The sequence below is a fragment of the Dermacentor andersoni genome, chromosome 1 (genome assembly GCF_023375885.2).
Source record: "Dermacentor andersoni chromosome 1, qqDerAnde1_hic_scaffold, whole genome shotgun sequence".
In the NCBI taxonomy this organism is placed as follows: Eukaryota; Metazoa; Arthropoda; class Arachnida; order Ixodida; family Ixodidae; genus Dermacentor; species Dermacentor andersoni.
In genome coordinates this window covers 205,187,801-205,204,387 of record NC_092814.1, presented here as the reverse complement: position 1 = coordinate 205,204,387, position 16,587 = coordinate 205,187,801, and the positions used below count along the sequence as shown (strand labels likewise).

The 16,587-nt window shown below is 47.3% G+C and overlaps 1 protein-coding gene across 1 annotated transcript in view; it reads right to left on the bottom strand.

Moving 5' to 3' along the window:
* Nucleotides 1-252: 252 nt before the first annotated feature.
* Nucleotides 253-16,587, bottom strand: part of LOC126547459 (uncharacterized) — a 44,831-nt gene continuing 28,496 nt past the window's right edge. Inside the window, exons 2-3 of the mRNA XM_050195471.3 lie at nt 7,487-7,787; nt 253-2,904 (exon numbers count right to left, since the gene is read on the bottom strand). Of these exons, the coding sequence (XP_050051428.1) occupies nt 2,737-2,904; nt 7,487-7,780 (462 nt within the window). The 5' untranslated portion in view covers nt 7,781-7,787 and the 3' untranslated portion in view covers nt 253-2,736. The remainder of the gene's footprint in view (nt 2,905-7,486; nt 7,788-16,587) is intronic.

Below are 16,587 nucleotides of genomic sequence, written 5' to 3'. Positions count from 1 at the left end.
GCCAGCGGCTAAAAACGTCCCCTCTTTCGTAAAGAATCAAATCACATCTCAGGTAACTCGGTGAGTGCAGCCTGTCTTACAAAGATGGCCGATGAGCTAACTAGTATAAAAAGTTCCTCTTGAACTTTTACAAAGGGAGAAAGGCGTCTCGCGAGTGCAGAAGTTTCTCTCACGTTAAGAACTTTCCTTTTCTGCAGAACATTGCGATTAATTTTTGCGCAACGTTGGTGAAGCAAATACATGAGACCTGTGTCATGCATTGCTTCTTTTATATTTTTATTGCTCAACGTTTACCGAAATAGGGAACACATTTTCATTGCACACATTTCATTGAACACATTTTCATTGCAATTGCGCAGGAGTGCAATTGCAATGAAAATGGTGGTCGTGATAACAGTGGTGGCAGTGGCGTTGCAACAGACGAATTTACCCTGGCGTGCCTGGCAAGCAGTGCTTCTGCATGCCTACATAACCTCGAAGTTGGCAACTCAAACCAAACAAACATTCACATAATACTGCAGGCGTAGAACTATATTCCAGGTGACTGCAGCAGTGCCAGCATTAGACAGCCTCTGAAGTGGAGGGCACCTGAAGGCTCTGGGTGTCTGTGATGCTCCTTTAAAGTTCTAACAAAAAAAAAAGAACAACAACAACAATGCAGTATTGCATACATTAGAGTGTCAGCAGATTGTTGATTCGCGATGGTAAACAATGTGTCGAACCGTCTCAGTCGTACTAACCGCCGCCAGAATCGTATTTCCACGTAGTTTTCTTGGTCGAGCTTAATTGGAAGAAGAAAAAAATGTCGGCGCCCATTCTCAAGATGATGCTGGCATTTTTCTCATTTTGCGGGCGTGCTAGTTACACGATGTGTTTTATTCACCGCCAACTTATTTTTACAGCAATATCTAGCTGCGCGTCAAAATGCCCTGTACATAGTGTTTGCAGCGCTGCGAGCTTTTAAACTGAGCATAAAGTACAGCGTCACGCGACCAACTAAGGACCTTAAGATTTAAATATATTTTCTGGTGACCACCAGACTAAAGCTCGAGTACTGTGCTTCAGGCCAATATTCACTCGCCAATGAGTGTTCTGACAGCCCAGAAACATTTTGAACTGGGCATTACAATGCGGTGAGCAGGCCTATGTGCAGAACCGAGGTGAGACTCGTCAGTGACACAACGGAGAAAGCCAAGGCCGAATGTCTTGAACAAAGCAACAGGCTACGCCGACTTCGCAGTTTGTAGGTGTGTGCAAATAGCAATTTTTGAATCGGAATCGGATATGAATTCAATAGTGCTAGTATGGAAGCGAATAACATTCTGGACGTTTCGAACAGTTTTCAAATAATTACATCCTTCTTAAATAATAAAATTATGTTCTCCTCGCCTGTGCCGACTACGCAACCGTGAAAGCGTTATTTTTTTTCGCTGATAGGAAGTGTAGCGAAAGAAAGGACCAATATTATATGAAAGCATTGTTGTGACGCTGCCTATTTTCAATTTATCCCAGAGAAAGAAGTTATAGCTTTTATTTATAAAATCAGATGGAAATTCTGCCTCGATGGGTGTGGTCTTCAGTTCAGGGTTCCCTTACCTTTCACGACACCGCGAGCTGTAACCAACACGCCCCGTGTCCCTTCAATAGTGCGAAACAAATTCATCCTCTGAATGCGATGGGGATGAAAACTTTCGATGAGAATACCGTATTTGCACGATCCTACCGCGTCACCGACTGTAGCGCGCAGTTATATATTCCCAAATATTAAAAAAAAAATAACTTGGTGCCGATTCTACCGCGCACATAAAGTAACAAAACCTGAGTCCACGTGTGCCGTGATGAAATGGTATTACAGAACATAGAAAGGCACACAAACACACACACAGCAGAATCTTTGCAGCTAGTGGCTATCGCAGTCCGACAACACCTCCTTTTCGTGGTCTACCGACCACAGAAAGTCACCTTGAGTCTAATTTCTTGCACTAGAAATGTCACACTTCTGGAGGCTCGCACAACCATCGTCTGCAAGAAGGCATTCCAAGCACCAATGACCCACCTTGCGATGTCTCCGAGCGTTGCTTTTTATGGCAGTGTGGCTAGCTACCTTGCATGGAGCTTTTTTTTTTTTTTAGTTAGGATCGCTTTAATTTTTCAGGTTGAGTAGAATTAGTTGCGAATGTAACGCGCATGTCAATTTGAACGCGCACTTATTTAAAAAAAGTGCGCGTTAGAATCGTGCAAATACCGCCATACTGCGGGCTCAGCCGGACTGGTTTGGCTAGCTGAACAACGCAGAGTGCACTATTACGTAACTTTACGTGATTTAGTATGCTCACTGTGGCCGGGATCAAAGTTATCGCAATGTTTTCCCAGTTTCATTTTAGATTCTGCGCACTTGATGATGTGAACTATTCGACAACTATTAGAAAGCCCTATAATTCGTGCGTCACGACTATTTCACTCGAGCACCGAATTGAATAGCGCAATATAGATTCCTTATTAAAAAGTTTGGAATATTCATGTACCACTGCCACTTTGTGTAACAGAGCTTCTACTTGTGTCTGGCGACGGCGCTCCTCTGACTATAAACACTGCGTGTCATCCTTAAAATCGAGATACAGCCGATAACCCGAGTAGTATCGATGATGACCGCCATCATCGATGATGACAGTGTTCGATCTGCGCTGGTGTCACCTCGTAGATGTTAGCGTCTACATGATGAAGGCATCACACTGCCTAGATGTGAACAGCGATGCCACAAGCGTGCAAATTATGCGACTGTGGTGCTGTTCCGTTCCAGCCAGCCGTCTCTTCCAAGATAATAGTGGATGGCGGTGCATTCGACGGGCCCAAGCGACCAGACTTTCCTGCAGCAGCCTGACGGGAGGGACCAGCTTCTTCGTCCTGCATTCAAAGGAGCAAGAAGACTCGCGAAGTCACCAAACGCCATTCTTTTGTTTGCACGTATAACATTTTTTCTTGAGTTTATATAGATTCACCCTTTTAATGCGCTTCCGTCCCCGACGTGTTCCCGCTATAGTTGTGAAAGCGCAGGTTGCTAGACGAACGGAACTTCCAAGTATGCCCTTCCTACTCTAAAATTAAAAAAAAAGCGCCTAATTTCATATCCGTTCCTTGCCTCCACAGATAATTGAATAGGATTACGTTTCTTTCACTTACAAATCTCACAAATTTCTCAGCGCTTTCTTCTTTACCGAGAGATGATGGAATCACGAAGAAGATTGCAAATTGGAGGCGGCTCTTGTCTTCATTATTCTACACCACTTGCGAATGGAAGCACGCCTACACCATCTTTGTCGTTGTCGCCTTAGCCCCTCCCCACCAGATTTTCGAGATTGTTGAACCAGCGCAAGATCCCTGCGCATCGTCGGCGCTATCGGAGGCCATTTTCTGGCGTTCTCGATCAGATAGACGGCGCTGTGAAGAGAACGCCACACTTCGTGGAAGAAACAGCAATCGGCGAATAGAGCCTATATTCAGAAGACAATAAGGGCCAAACAATGAAACCCTGCTTACCTCAGTAAGGAAGCCTTCATTGCGGTGAGGCCACCTGATGTCACTTTGAAAGCTTCCTTACTGAGGCACCCTCAGCGAAGGCTTCTTTGGTGCCCAAGGTGGCCTTGGTGCTTCCTCAGCGTAAGGTCCTTACGCAGCTCCTGGCCCTGAACGAGCGCTTCACCTCACTGCTTAGCCACATGATGTTTGCTTGCGCATGTGCATTGTCGCCCGCCTGCGGAGAAGCGCGAGCACGGTACGTCTTGTCAGGCATGTTCGTTTCAGTCGCACGTTCGGCATGAGTAGCGTTCGTAGGCGTTGCTAGAGCGTTGCTAGGTGTTGCACGACGCCGGCGGTGCCAGCGTTGCTGGAGCCCATCAAGTTCTGCGCTATAATGTGGTACTATTTTATGTTTATTAAACAAAAGTAGAAGAAAGCGTGCACGCGTCTCTACATCAGCACTTCAATTTAAAATTATGCGATGATACAACATCTTTTTATTGAATAATGGTGGTCGCGTAAAGCTCTTAAGAAATCATCTCGAACCCAGGCATGCGGCAACCATTCCTTACGTAAGGACGGGCGAAGAGAGCTTTCAGAGTACGCTTGCTTCCTCCATCTGTCCTTTGCTGTAAGGAGGTCTCACGTAAGGTTATGAAGCGGTCGAAGGAAAGGAACATTTCATTGTTTGGGCCTAAATGTGCTGATTGAGTCGCATGCCTCATGAAACGGTCAGCGTCAAATACTTTTATGATCGCCGTCGTTGTTGTTACTGACAACAAAACTTTAGATAGACAGACCACATTTAATTTCAGTGATTCAGGCTAAACAAAACGCAAGATGCTTGGAAATGCTAGCGGCGTAGCCCACCACGCACTATACGGCGTGATGTAGCAGAGAGATAATTCATCGTTCCTCGATGCTACAGTGGTCCGCACACCGAATCGACCAGATAAAGCAAAATAGCCCGTCATATCACCTGCACAGCCGTACGAACTTGACATGTAAGCTCTTCTCCAGAAGAATGCGCATCAGAACTTGTGAAATTGCATTTTCTTTCATCTTCAAATGCAGGGTAATTTACTTTTCATTACTAATGGTTGGAAACTCTGGACTAATTGTTGTTGAGGTAATTGACGGCAGAAGATGCTGACTCCATCTCTTCAAAATGGTGGGGCCATTCCCCTTTAAGAAATACGTCATTTTCTCGCTTGCGCTTTTTCCCCAGCAAACTACACAGTGACGAGCGAATTATGCAAGTGGTTACACCCCATATTAACAAAAAAAGGGCAATATTTCCTCAAATGCACACCGCCGCTCGACGGCTATCTCGCTATCTATAACCTTCACTTGCAGTCTCGCGGATGGTGCGGCATAGTGTGGGTTCTCGTCAACAGTGCTCTGTTTGTACATCATAACTCTAATTTGGTCAAACTATTGTGCTTCAAATTTTCCCCTCACCACTCCTTTACCTAGCGTCCATCACGTGGCCAAGGTCCATCTAAATAGGCCGCGAAGCTTGGATCTAAAAGCGTGCCAAAACCTATTGCCAGAGATCTCAGTTAGTGATGCAGGATTGAAGCGCGACTAGGTGAGGGGGGACAAACACTGAAACTATCTGAAAAGAATTGTTCGAAAATTGAAATACTGTCACACGATTAAATATTCCGTTTCAAATATTTTTGCTGTACTACAATAACTAATGTATATTTTTTTCTTTTTCACAATTTATTAGTTCGTTCGTGGTGTCCCCTACCAACGAGTGATTCTGGCGCAGGAGTTGGCAAGACTTTGCAAACCAGCTATTATGTCGTGCGGAATGGCTTTGCTCCCTTGAACGCGCCGGTTCCGTCCGAGCTTTTTTATTTCCTTGCCTCTTTGTTCAAAGTGTGGCGTGCGCTTCACATCAAATATTGCATGACCTAGCGCACGGCATTCATTGGCGAAAGGTGCGAGTGCAAGTTTATTTGTTATCGTACAAGTTCACACTGCGGCATCGGACGCGCTGTGTCTCGTCGTGGTGATAAATGTGGAACGCTCCGCGAAGTAACGTCGCGCTATGTTCGTTCACTTTCCGCAACATATGGCTCTGAGTGTCTGACGGGCAGCAAAATTGGTAAGTCGAATGTTTTTTAAATGATAATGTGGGGCAATGTTGTCTTTTCTGACAACTGTTGCATATGAATACATGGGATCTCACGCAATTGCGAATGATTCTGTGAAAAGGCTTCACATATGTTGCTTTAAATTACGACTGTGTGCTGGCCATAGTACTTTTCATTCATTGAAACATAGCTTTCGGTTTGGTAAATTGCATTGGTTGCATTATTCTAGACGAATAAATGGTAAGTTGTTTTGGCCGTGTCATTTATTTACGTTCTATTCGCTCACCTTCCTAAGGAACCTACTAGAGCAGTTGCTGTCGGTAACAGCCTAATTATGTTTACATTAAGATATACACCACTTCTATAGTTTAATGACACGCTGGCGCTTCAGCAGAGGCGAGTCGCCAGCTGGCGTGGCGTAATAACTGCTGGCGTAGCGGTCGAAATGCGGTAGGCTAAAGAAATTTAAACATACGCGCCAAGCAGTATCAGACTTTGATCTCAATTGCATTTCCGATTCTGACGTCATTACTTATTCTTTAAATGTATTTTTTGCTTGCTGTCAGTTGTCCCCCGGATACGCAGATGGCGACGGTTGCAACGAGCCGCCATTTTCTTGACATGTTGGGTTCTATGGAAGCTTCGCTACCGGTTTACATATAGTTTGACTTGGCCTCAATGTTCTCACTAACAATATGCAATGTAGCGATCCTTATTCAGAGCATGATCACGGACTGAAATGCCCATAAATGATACTATCGATTGCCTCACATATTAGGTAACAAGTGGGTAACATTTTAATGCGTAGCATTCTTTGATTAGGTGCCCGGCGTCACTTTCTGCTACGTTGCGTTCATCCTTACGTTTAGTGTCCAAACAATCCCGTGCCGCCATCTAGGCTTGAATAGGTGAACTTCTGTGAATACAAACTCTTCTGTACGCCTATTACCACCTACTTTTGGGTGCACTAACCTTCGGTGCGATATTTTGTCAGCCAGCGTGAGAGTATAGTTGATTAAACTTCGTCCTTCGAGCGGCTTCATGACATTGTAAACTCGTTGTCTTAAGGTAAAAGAACACCAATAAATTGTCTGACGGCAGGTTTCGGACACATGACGTACTAGTTCAGAAGCGCGATAACGAAACCATTACGCCATGGACTTATACGCGTCGACAAACAGCTTAGAACACCCAAGGTTATAAATTTCTCGCGGCCAAGCGAGCGCATAGAAACGCTTGGCCCGTTTGGATTTGGCATTAGCGGGGCGCACTTAAAACGCAGGCGAGAACTTGAGCGGACAGGGAACGCATGGATAACGCAAACAATTAGATAATTGCGTGTGTAACAAAAGGTTGAAGCTTCTGAAGAGGACGCTTTGGAACGAAGGCGAACGTGACGGTGGGCAAATTATGCGATAAAAAAAAAGAAGCACTAGAGCAACATTTCTTTCATTTACCAAACTCAAGATTGGTATTAAAGATGAGTTTACTGGGGAGACCGTCATCGTGTGCGTGGCATTCCTTGCAGTTGCGTATTTCTTAAAATACGACAGTCTTGGTTGCAAGTGTACAGCATATAGGCTTCATTGGTAAACATTACAAAGAATGCTGCACAATATACGATAATTTCACAGTGGCGAGTTTCTGCCCTAGTATTTATCATAAGTAGAGGCCGTATTCTTGGCCCATGACCTTTCGTTGACACTTTTACTTGAGCGGGAGGTAAGGTTCAGTATCTACATCGCAATGCTGAAGCGATGGAGATCGCGTCAGTTATCTTATCCGATGTATTCCCACTGAAACTGATATCTGCGACAGTGATCGACTGAGGATAAGGCCCCTGGCGACCTTTCTGTGGCTCTCACCTCCGCGTGCAGTCGCCCGTAGGGTGTGGCATAGTGCTGGTTCTGTGTCTCGTGCCTGAAGCGATCCACCTGTGTCTTGTAGGCCAGCATGCCAGAGCAAATGACTACAAGGCTGAGCGCAAACAGGAGTACACCGGCCACCCACACGGGCTGGTACCGGAGCCACACGAAGCCGACCATGAAGGTTACCGTGCCGCACAGGCTGAAGCACAGGCCAACCACTGTGGTTGCCAGGGGACCCCACAGGCTGGGCTCGTCGGTGTGACGCGGAAGGCTGAACGCCGGGGGCTTCATTCCTTTACTGCACCGCACAGAAAGAATGTAAGGAATCAGATACTTAGTACGTGTCCACTATTCGGGGGTGACACTTGGTCACCATTTTTAAACAGTACGCTTTCAATGAAAGCCTGGGCGTAGCAGTCTGTTAGCCGCACCTATCTATTTTGTTTTTAGTACACGAATCAATTGCTGATTATTAAAGACATTTCCTTCAATACACAAAAAAAGTTGTTGCGGATACCGTAGAAGCTCCTTATGAAATTGGTTAAAGAGAGAGATTATGCGGATTGCAGAAATAGAATGGACACACTAGCAATTCTTTCGAAGTATACTGCTGACGTTCATAACGGTGCTTCATCATGGAGGCACAAATTATCGCCCGCATGCTTTGGCAGACAGCATGACAGTGGGACGGGACATGAATAATATTCCTGACACCGTATTCGTGACAGGAGGCGCTGTAACGTAAAACTATTCCAAACTTTTCTATTCCAATTCTGTAATCAGCCCGCCGAGATTGGCCAAAAACGTTTTTGGACCACTCCCACTTCACCTGTCTGTCACGCAACGTCACGAAAACCGCCATAGCTTCCCATCTGATATGACGTGTATACACTCATTATGTATGACTTGACCGAAAAAAGAAAAATAGTTATTGCTGATTCGACGCCTCTTCGATATTAGCCCCCGGCTACTGGTCAAAAGTTTTCGGGCCGCACCCACTTCACCTGCCTGTCACGCGACATCACAAAACCGCAAAAACCCACCGTGTCAAAGTGACGTGTACGTATTAAAGATGCATTAATACGCCCAACAAAACTGATTTTTCTTCTGAATAGCCACAGGCTGCCCCGTTCCGAAAAGAATAAAAGATGGCTGCCGCCAATCGATCAGGCGCTGGCTACTCGCACCTGCCGGAGAGCATGGGTTTACTTGCTTATAATAAATCTTCATGCGAGGCCATGTAACGTTTTCGAGCACTTTCGGCACGTTAACGACCTCATTCTGCCAACTCTTCTTTGCTGAGGATCCGTTTTATCGTCATTCTTAAGCTTCTGTTGCATGACGCCGCGATTTTCGACCAGCCACCACAAGCTAAGTAAGGGAAAGCGGACCAATCGCAGACGCCGGCACCATCTTCTTCATCCGGTTATCGATTTTCAGTGCAGTGGCTCGGCCCAATCGAATCCCTCTCCACTTTAGCGTGCTCCTTCCCTCTTGTCAAGCTGCTCAGTGTAGGCAGTGTTATTCGTTTTTCAAGCAAACAAAAGTGGCCTACTATGAGCAAGGAGAGCGTTTGATTGGTCTGTTCAGACAACCTTGCGCGCGACCGGTCGATGCTTGCATCGGCGGATACGCAAATTGGACGTCAGGAGATTGTAATAAAAACATATTGGAATAGTTTTACGTTATAGGGCCCTAGCTCAGCAAAGTGCCCATAGATTTTTTATCATGGTATCAGCCTCTTATTTTGTCACAAGAAATCGGCGCACATATGAAAAAGCTTACGCGGCTCTAGTAAACACGCTGGCGTGCGCCGTAGAAGCCTCCAGAACGATGGAGAGAAATCGACTCGCGGCCTGGCGGAGAGCGTGTAGCCTTTTAATCAGTGTTAAGTGGACCCATCTCCACTTTTCCTCGCGGACGGCGGCACCATGTTGGAGAGAACCGACTCGAATGTTCTGGAACTTGTTTACGCGCCTGACCGATAGCCAGGCGCACCCCGACTGAAGAATGAGAACACTGTTGTACAGTGGTTGCTATGTGTATGTACGCCACTGCTCCGGCGTGAAGTGATGAATAGACTGGCTGGTTAAAGGGCTAGTTGGTTCATTGCAACTTAGGTAACAGCGCGAAACATAGGGAAGGGACGACGATAGAGACCGAGTGCGAGAGATCAGCGCTCCTTTCAGTCGGTCTCTATCGTCGTCCCTTCCTTATGTTTCGCACTGTTACATAAGTAGCGATGAACAGAAGCGGCGCGCCGTATAAAAAAAGAATGACGATTAGCGCTGACGACCAGCCCGTGCCGAAAACCTATCTTTTAAGACTTTGAAGAAATGCTTCCGCTCGACTCCTTGGTCAACGCCAGTATCGGTAGTCACGGACCTGTAGGGAGCGCACGCCTGTTCTAAGCACGGCCACATCGTGACCCTGCGCACATCGGACTGACACAGTGCGCGGTGAGCAAATCGTGTTGTTTGTTTGCTGCTCTCGAGTAGCAGTGCTCTATTGATGCAAGATCGCTCTGTGTGCTGTAGCCTCTCTAAAGTGCTCTATTGCATGCGTTGCATTGTTTTGTAGAACATTGTGTGTATGTTGTTATGATTTAAGTGTAATTCTTCTGCATCGTCTCTTTGCTGTAAGTAGCTTGTTTTTGTTTGCGAGCCTTTGATTTCGATTCATTCTCTGGCTTGCGACCAGCGAATCCTGGGCGCAAAACGAGCACCCTTCTTTGTCACTTGGTAGCTCGATTTCGGCTGAGCTTATCACGCTAAGTCGAGAGAGACCGAAATCACTACCCCCACACGCTCTAAGGGTGAGCTCTTCTAGAGCACGAACGGTGACACCGTTGGAAATGTTACCCCTCGCCATTTAGAAGTGCAGGTGTACTTGCCGTGTACTTCATATTTTTATTTTCCCGGGCTCAAAGTCGCCCCCAACTAAGGCTGAAGTCTCGAGAATGTTTTGTGCACTAGAAAACGTTTCTCACTCTCTGTATGACCCCCTATAGTATTGAAGTGTGGGTATACGAGCCGCTTCTTTTGACTGTGTCTCACTTCCCTGCTGCGAAGTCACCCTAAACAGAGCAGAAGCTCAAGAGTAGTTGTCTTAATTTTTCTCAGCTATATGTCGGTCATGCAGTGCAGAAATGTAAGGTGTACGTGCCCGCTGTTTTGTGTGAGAATTGAGCCGTTTCTTTTTCCAGTGTGCACGAGTGCCCTCACCGCCGGCACTTTATAGCATTAAAGGAAGGCCGAATCGCCGCCTGAGCCAGTCCGCTCCTGAGGGCTGCTGCCGAACGCTCCGTTAAACCAGAGCCGTCACCAACGCCGCATCTGCTCTTCGTACCCCGTCACTTTTGTCTTTCTTGAGGACGACTGTGCTATGTGAACGCCTTTGACTAGCTCAGGCCCTCAGCGGGCGTGCGCGAGCTCACCACGGCTTTCCTCCTTTCCTCTCCACTCCCTCTCTCTATCTTATCTTGCTATTTCCTCGTTCCCGTCCCCCAGAGCAGCCTAGCCAACCAGACGCATTTCTGGTTAACATCACTGCCTTCTCTCTTTATTTCGTCCTGTGGTGGTGGTGGTGGTGAATTGTAGCAACAGGCGGGTTTAGCCTGGCGAACAAGGCCGGCAATTGCTCCGCCCGAGCGTCTCGCACAATACCGCTGAAGGGTTTCACCATATGTCCATCAAACCAGTCTCTCTTAAGAATTCGATGAGGAGACGTGAAGTTCCTTTGAGGGCTATAACTGATCCCTCGGGAAATATAAGGTGTTGCAGGCGCGCATGAGGAAGGTCCTTGTTTTGCAGATTTTTCAGGAGAGGGTCTCTTTCATCTTGGAATTGCTGGCAGGACCACAAAAAGTGCTCAATGTCTCCTGTCTCGTTGCATGCCGTACAGTTCGGAGAATTGATTCGCCCGGTTTTAAATAACCAGGCAGGTGTATTAGCAGATCCTGTCCTTATTCGATATAGAAGTGAGGCTTCCTCTCGGTGCAATCTCTTGGTTACGCAGGGCATATGCGGTGGAAGTCAAAGTGACGCAAAGTGATTTCGAATGTCAGATTTTTGCACTTGATTACTCTTTGGAGCCTTGATTTTGGGAGGGTGATAGAGCGCTGCGTATGCAAGCGCATCAGCTTTTTCGGTTGCTGAGATACCAATGTGGGAAGGAATCCACTGAAACTTTACTGTGAAGCCTTTGTTGTTGAGTTCTTTCACGATGGCTAGTGATTTGCGTGGGAACTTGAGAGATGGCAAACCACGGTATATTTGTGGTAATGCGGCCTTTGAGTCCGTAAGGACAACCACATTCTGCGGAGGCAAAGTCTTTAATTTGCGCAGAGCAGAAGCTATTGCTACGCCTTCCACAACTGTCGACGAGGCTATACAGTCCAGACGGCCAGACCACGTATATCTTTGAGAGGGAATATAGAATGCAGCTGCACAGCGGTCTTCGTCTGCCTTGACAGAGCCATCTGTGTATACTTGTAGGTGATTCGGGTAAATCGTGTTCAGGTTTTCCAGGACTAATGACTTGGCTTCTGCAGATGGAATGCAGCTCTTTGATTGCAATCGGGGTACACTTAAGTTGCATGTGATGTCCTCGAATGTCCTGGGTGGTTCTATCCTTTCCCTCTGTCTCGAGCAGCGCAATCCTAATACGCGAAGCGTGTTCAATGCTGCATAAAAATGTGAGCGCGGCCTGTTACCTATACGTCGTAAGAGGGCTCTACCGGGCGTAGACTCACTCAATCGTAGGAGCTGGATCATCAGAGCCTGGGAAGCCTGAAGTCGTAGAGGGCGTGACTCAGCTTCGTAGAGCACTTTCTTATTTGACGCTGGCTGAGGGACTCCAAGGCAAAGTCGGATACCTTTTCTGTGGATGGCTTCTAAGCGCTCGTATTGGCTGTCTGAGGGTGACATCAGAGGTAGCTGATACAGGATTCGACTGGTAACCAACGCTGTATGTAGCCGTAGCATCGACGTCGGGTGGTTGCCCCAGCGTATGCCAGCGACTCGCTTGAGCACATGTAGCCTGGGTGACGATGACGCCACAACGTGGTCAACACCGCGGCGCCAGAGTAGCCTGTGGTCTAAGGTAACGCCCAGAAATCGGACGTTGGTGACTTGTCGAATCTGGTATCCGTCCAAATTCAGCGTCAAGCGTGTAGATTTTCTTTTCACTCCAGGAAATAGTACGAATGATGATTTCTCTGCTGATAGTGATAATCCAATCGTTGCCAAGTGGCCCTGAATGGCTTTTACTGCTCCCTGGGCTATTCGTGCGAGGCGGCGATGCTGGTAGCCGGAGACCCACATGCAGATATCATCGGCATATATAGATATCTTCACTGGTGTTCGATGGTTTAGTATTCTTGGGAGGCTACTCATGGAAATGTTAAATAATAAGGGAGATAAAACACTCCCCTGTGGCACACCGCGAAATATACGTATTTCATCGCTCAAAGTGTCGCCAAGACGAACTCTGATGCGACGATCATTGAGGAACGTATGTATGAAGTGCAAGAGATGACCCGTGACGCCTATAACTTGTAACTGGCTGATGATGGCTCTTTGAGACACGTAGTCGTAAACCTTAGAAACATCCATGAAAACAGCAAGCGTCGACAGGCCATCCGCACTGTAATGTTCTATGTGGCTTAGCAGGTCCAGCACATTGTCTTGAGCGCTTAGACGCTGCCGAAACCCAGTCATGCACGATGGTAGTTTTCGACCCTGCTCGACATACCAAGTGAGTCTTGTGGACGCCATCCTCTCCATTAGCTTCGCTGCACACGAGGTCAGTGATACCGGTCTGTATGAGTCCAGAGCTGCAGGATTCTTTCCAGGCTTCAGAACCGGTACCACCCATGCTACCTTCCATAAATGTGGGATAGCCCCACTGGCCCAGACTTGGTTAAAAAATGCCAGCAAATCACGCCGTCTCTCAACCGGTAGGTTAGTCAGCATCTGATTACTGATAAGGTCAGGTCCCACCGCACAGCGACGTCGGAGGCTGCTCATAGCTAGTTCTAGCTCTCCGAGTGTGAAAGGAGCATCCATTAGAGACGACGATAGCGGCGGGGGCGGGTTGGTTGTGCGGGCTGACCTTCCGGAAGAGTATATTTCAGCGAAGGCATTCGCAAGACAAGCGAGTGTCTTGCCTAACTTCAATGCTAGGGCTTCAAATGGCTTGTTTGGTCGAAAGTTTCCAGCAAGGTTATTAACGACCCACCATATCCGTGGAACTGGCGTGAAGACCGATAGGCTTGCACAAAGTGATGCCCATTGATCTCTTCTTAGTTTCCTTGTATAACGTCGAATTACTGCGTTAATCCTGTTATATATAGTCTTCATTGGTGGGTCGCCCTTCGTCCTCATCAGCCTCCGTTCCGCTCTTCTACGGGCAGCGCATAGATTTTTGAGCTTTAGATCCGGAGTGGGGAAGTGGTCGGGTAGCTTCAGCTCAGCGGTAGCCAATCTCTTGCTACGTAGCATGTCCGCGAACAGGTCTCCAGATGATTCGCTTAGGCCGTCCCTGTACGTATCCCAATGTGTCACAGGACAGGATCTTCGGCCGTTGGTTCTATATCCAGCAATGTTAACGAAGACAGGAAAATGATCACTGCCCATTCTATCTTTATTAGCCGTTGACGATGCGAGGATGTCCGTTGAGTGTAACGTCAAGTCAGTGACACTGTAAGAGGCCGGTGGTCGAAAAAACGTTGGCTGTTTGTCATTTGCCACGCAGAGTCCCTCGGTGTTTAAAGCACTAACAATTTGCTTTCCACGTGCATCAGTCGCCTTGTCGCCCCAGAGAGTATGGTGCGCGTTGAAGTCGCCACATATAATCCTAGGAGCTGGGCAGCGGCTGCAGAGGTCTCTTATAATTTCTCCCATCGAGACCTTCAGGCGAGAGCTCACATACACGGAGGCCACGCTGAGGCTTCGGTTTGCCAGCCGCACTTGTACAGCAGTGACTTCCAAAGCACTACTGCAAAGGTCTTGAACTGGTAGAACGTAATGTGGTATTTCACGTCTCACATATAGCATGGCGCTTCCGTTCGGAAATGTCGGAATACTTTGGTTTCCATGTGCGACATAACCAGCAATTGATCTGGAACTTGGAAGACCAGCCTCGGACAGGGCCAATATTGGCACAGGCATGTTGCGTAAGAAAAGCGACAGTTCAGGTAAATGGCACGCAAGACCCGCACAGTTCCATTGCATAATAAGTGGCACCTGTGGACGAGACGGTGAACATTGTGTCCTGACCGCATCCATATTGCTAGTAGCTTTAAAAAGAGGCAGAGCTGAGAATCACTGACTCGAGAGCCAGGACTACTTCGAGCATTTCCTTCATCGAGCTCGCCGGCATCTTCTCTATGTGTGATCGCAAGGCCTTGAAGAGAGCACGTAGCACCTGCTGACAGTCCTCCCGTGGTGTGTTTTCATCGCAACGCGATTGGGGTCGCTGCAGTACAGGCACATAACTTCGCTGTTCTGGTTGTTCAGCAGTCTTCTCGTCTACGGGGCCTCTGCTCATTGATTTGACTGTTTTAGCCGGTCCGCTGCGCGATGGCACCACTGTGTCCTGGATTCCTGGAGAAGGCTTCAGGCTTGGAAAATCAGTTTCACTCTTTGAGCTCCATTTCATTTCGTCTGACTCTATGTGACTTTGTCTTTTTCTTCGTCGTATTTTTCTCATCGTTTCCTGTTGGCCCCAAGATAAACGTTTTCTTACGCTTTATTGCCGCTGCCCGCGTAGGACACTTGCTATAACTGGCTGGATGACCACCACTACAGTTTGCACATAGAAAGTTCTCTCTGCACGCGCATGTTTTGAAATCGTGCGGTCCTCCACATCTCTTACACCGCTGCTCACCACGGCAGTACTTGGCCACATGTCCATAGCGCTGACACTTGAAGCACCGAGGTGGTGTCTCAACGTAGTCAATGATCTTGTGTCTTGTGAAGCCCAAGTTTATCTTCTCTGGACGGTCTGTATTTGGAGCGAACGTAAGAACCACGGAGCTGGTTCGCCTGGACTCTCAATCGGTTTCGGAAATTTGGACGCGTCGCGTGACTCTCCTTGCATGGTAAACTCCTTGTGGTTTTAGGTATAGCAACAGTTCCTCGTCAGTGTACCACTTCGGTACTCCTCTAATAATGCACGTGTTTTGCAGGTACGAATTGGGCACTCGTGCTGAGATTGCAGTCCCTGAGATTGACTTGCAGCTGAGAAGGGAATTCACCTGCTCTTCTGTCTGTACATCTAGAAGCACGGCTCCTTGAGCAGTAAATCGGCTCCTAACTGGCGATGCGCCAAGAATTTTTTCAATTTCCGTAGACAGAACAATGGGATTTACTTTTTTCAGGTCGGCTCCTTCTGTGGCAGGGGTAACAATCACTGGGATTCCGACCGTCCTCTTCTTGCGGTGACGCACAAGCCTGAAGCCTTCATCGTCCAGATCTGTGATGTCAGCTATGTCACAATCGTCAATAAGCGTAGACTCGTCGTCTGTTTCTGTAGCCTTGTATCGCTTACAGTCACGGTTGCTCTCAGGGTCAGTCGGTGGCCTCTGGCCCGGTGTAAGGTCAGGCGTAGTCATGACGGTGACCAGATCGGGCTCTTCTGCAGGCTCCTATCGAAGCGACGGGAGGCGAAGGCCCCCCCGGCCTCCGGTAGGGAAGGTACCTTGGCGAGTCGTCCGATGTCTTCGACAAATCTATTTGACAAAACGTCGAAAAAATTCAAAAACACTAGGGAGCGAGACAGCAGTGCGACTGTGTCGAACCAAACTTCTTCTTCGTCCTCCTCCGTCTGGGTGAGTGAACTATTGATGTGCTAGTGTCACTGTCTATTACATTCTCACCTTTCGCATTCCTTTGGATTTTTATTGGGTTATGCTTGGTAGAATGAACCGATTTCTGTAATTGTGATCGCTTCTCTTTATTTGCATATTTATGCGCGCCTCGCGAAGTTTTTTCTTTTAATCACTAATTATTATTGTAAATGAAACGGCTTCCTTGGTAATTATTTCCTTCCTACATTTTAATTTTAATTCTTACGTTGTTGTTAATCTAACGTCA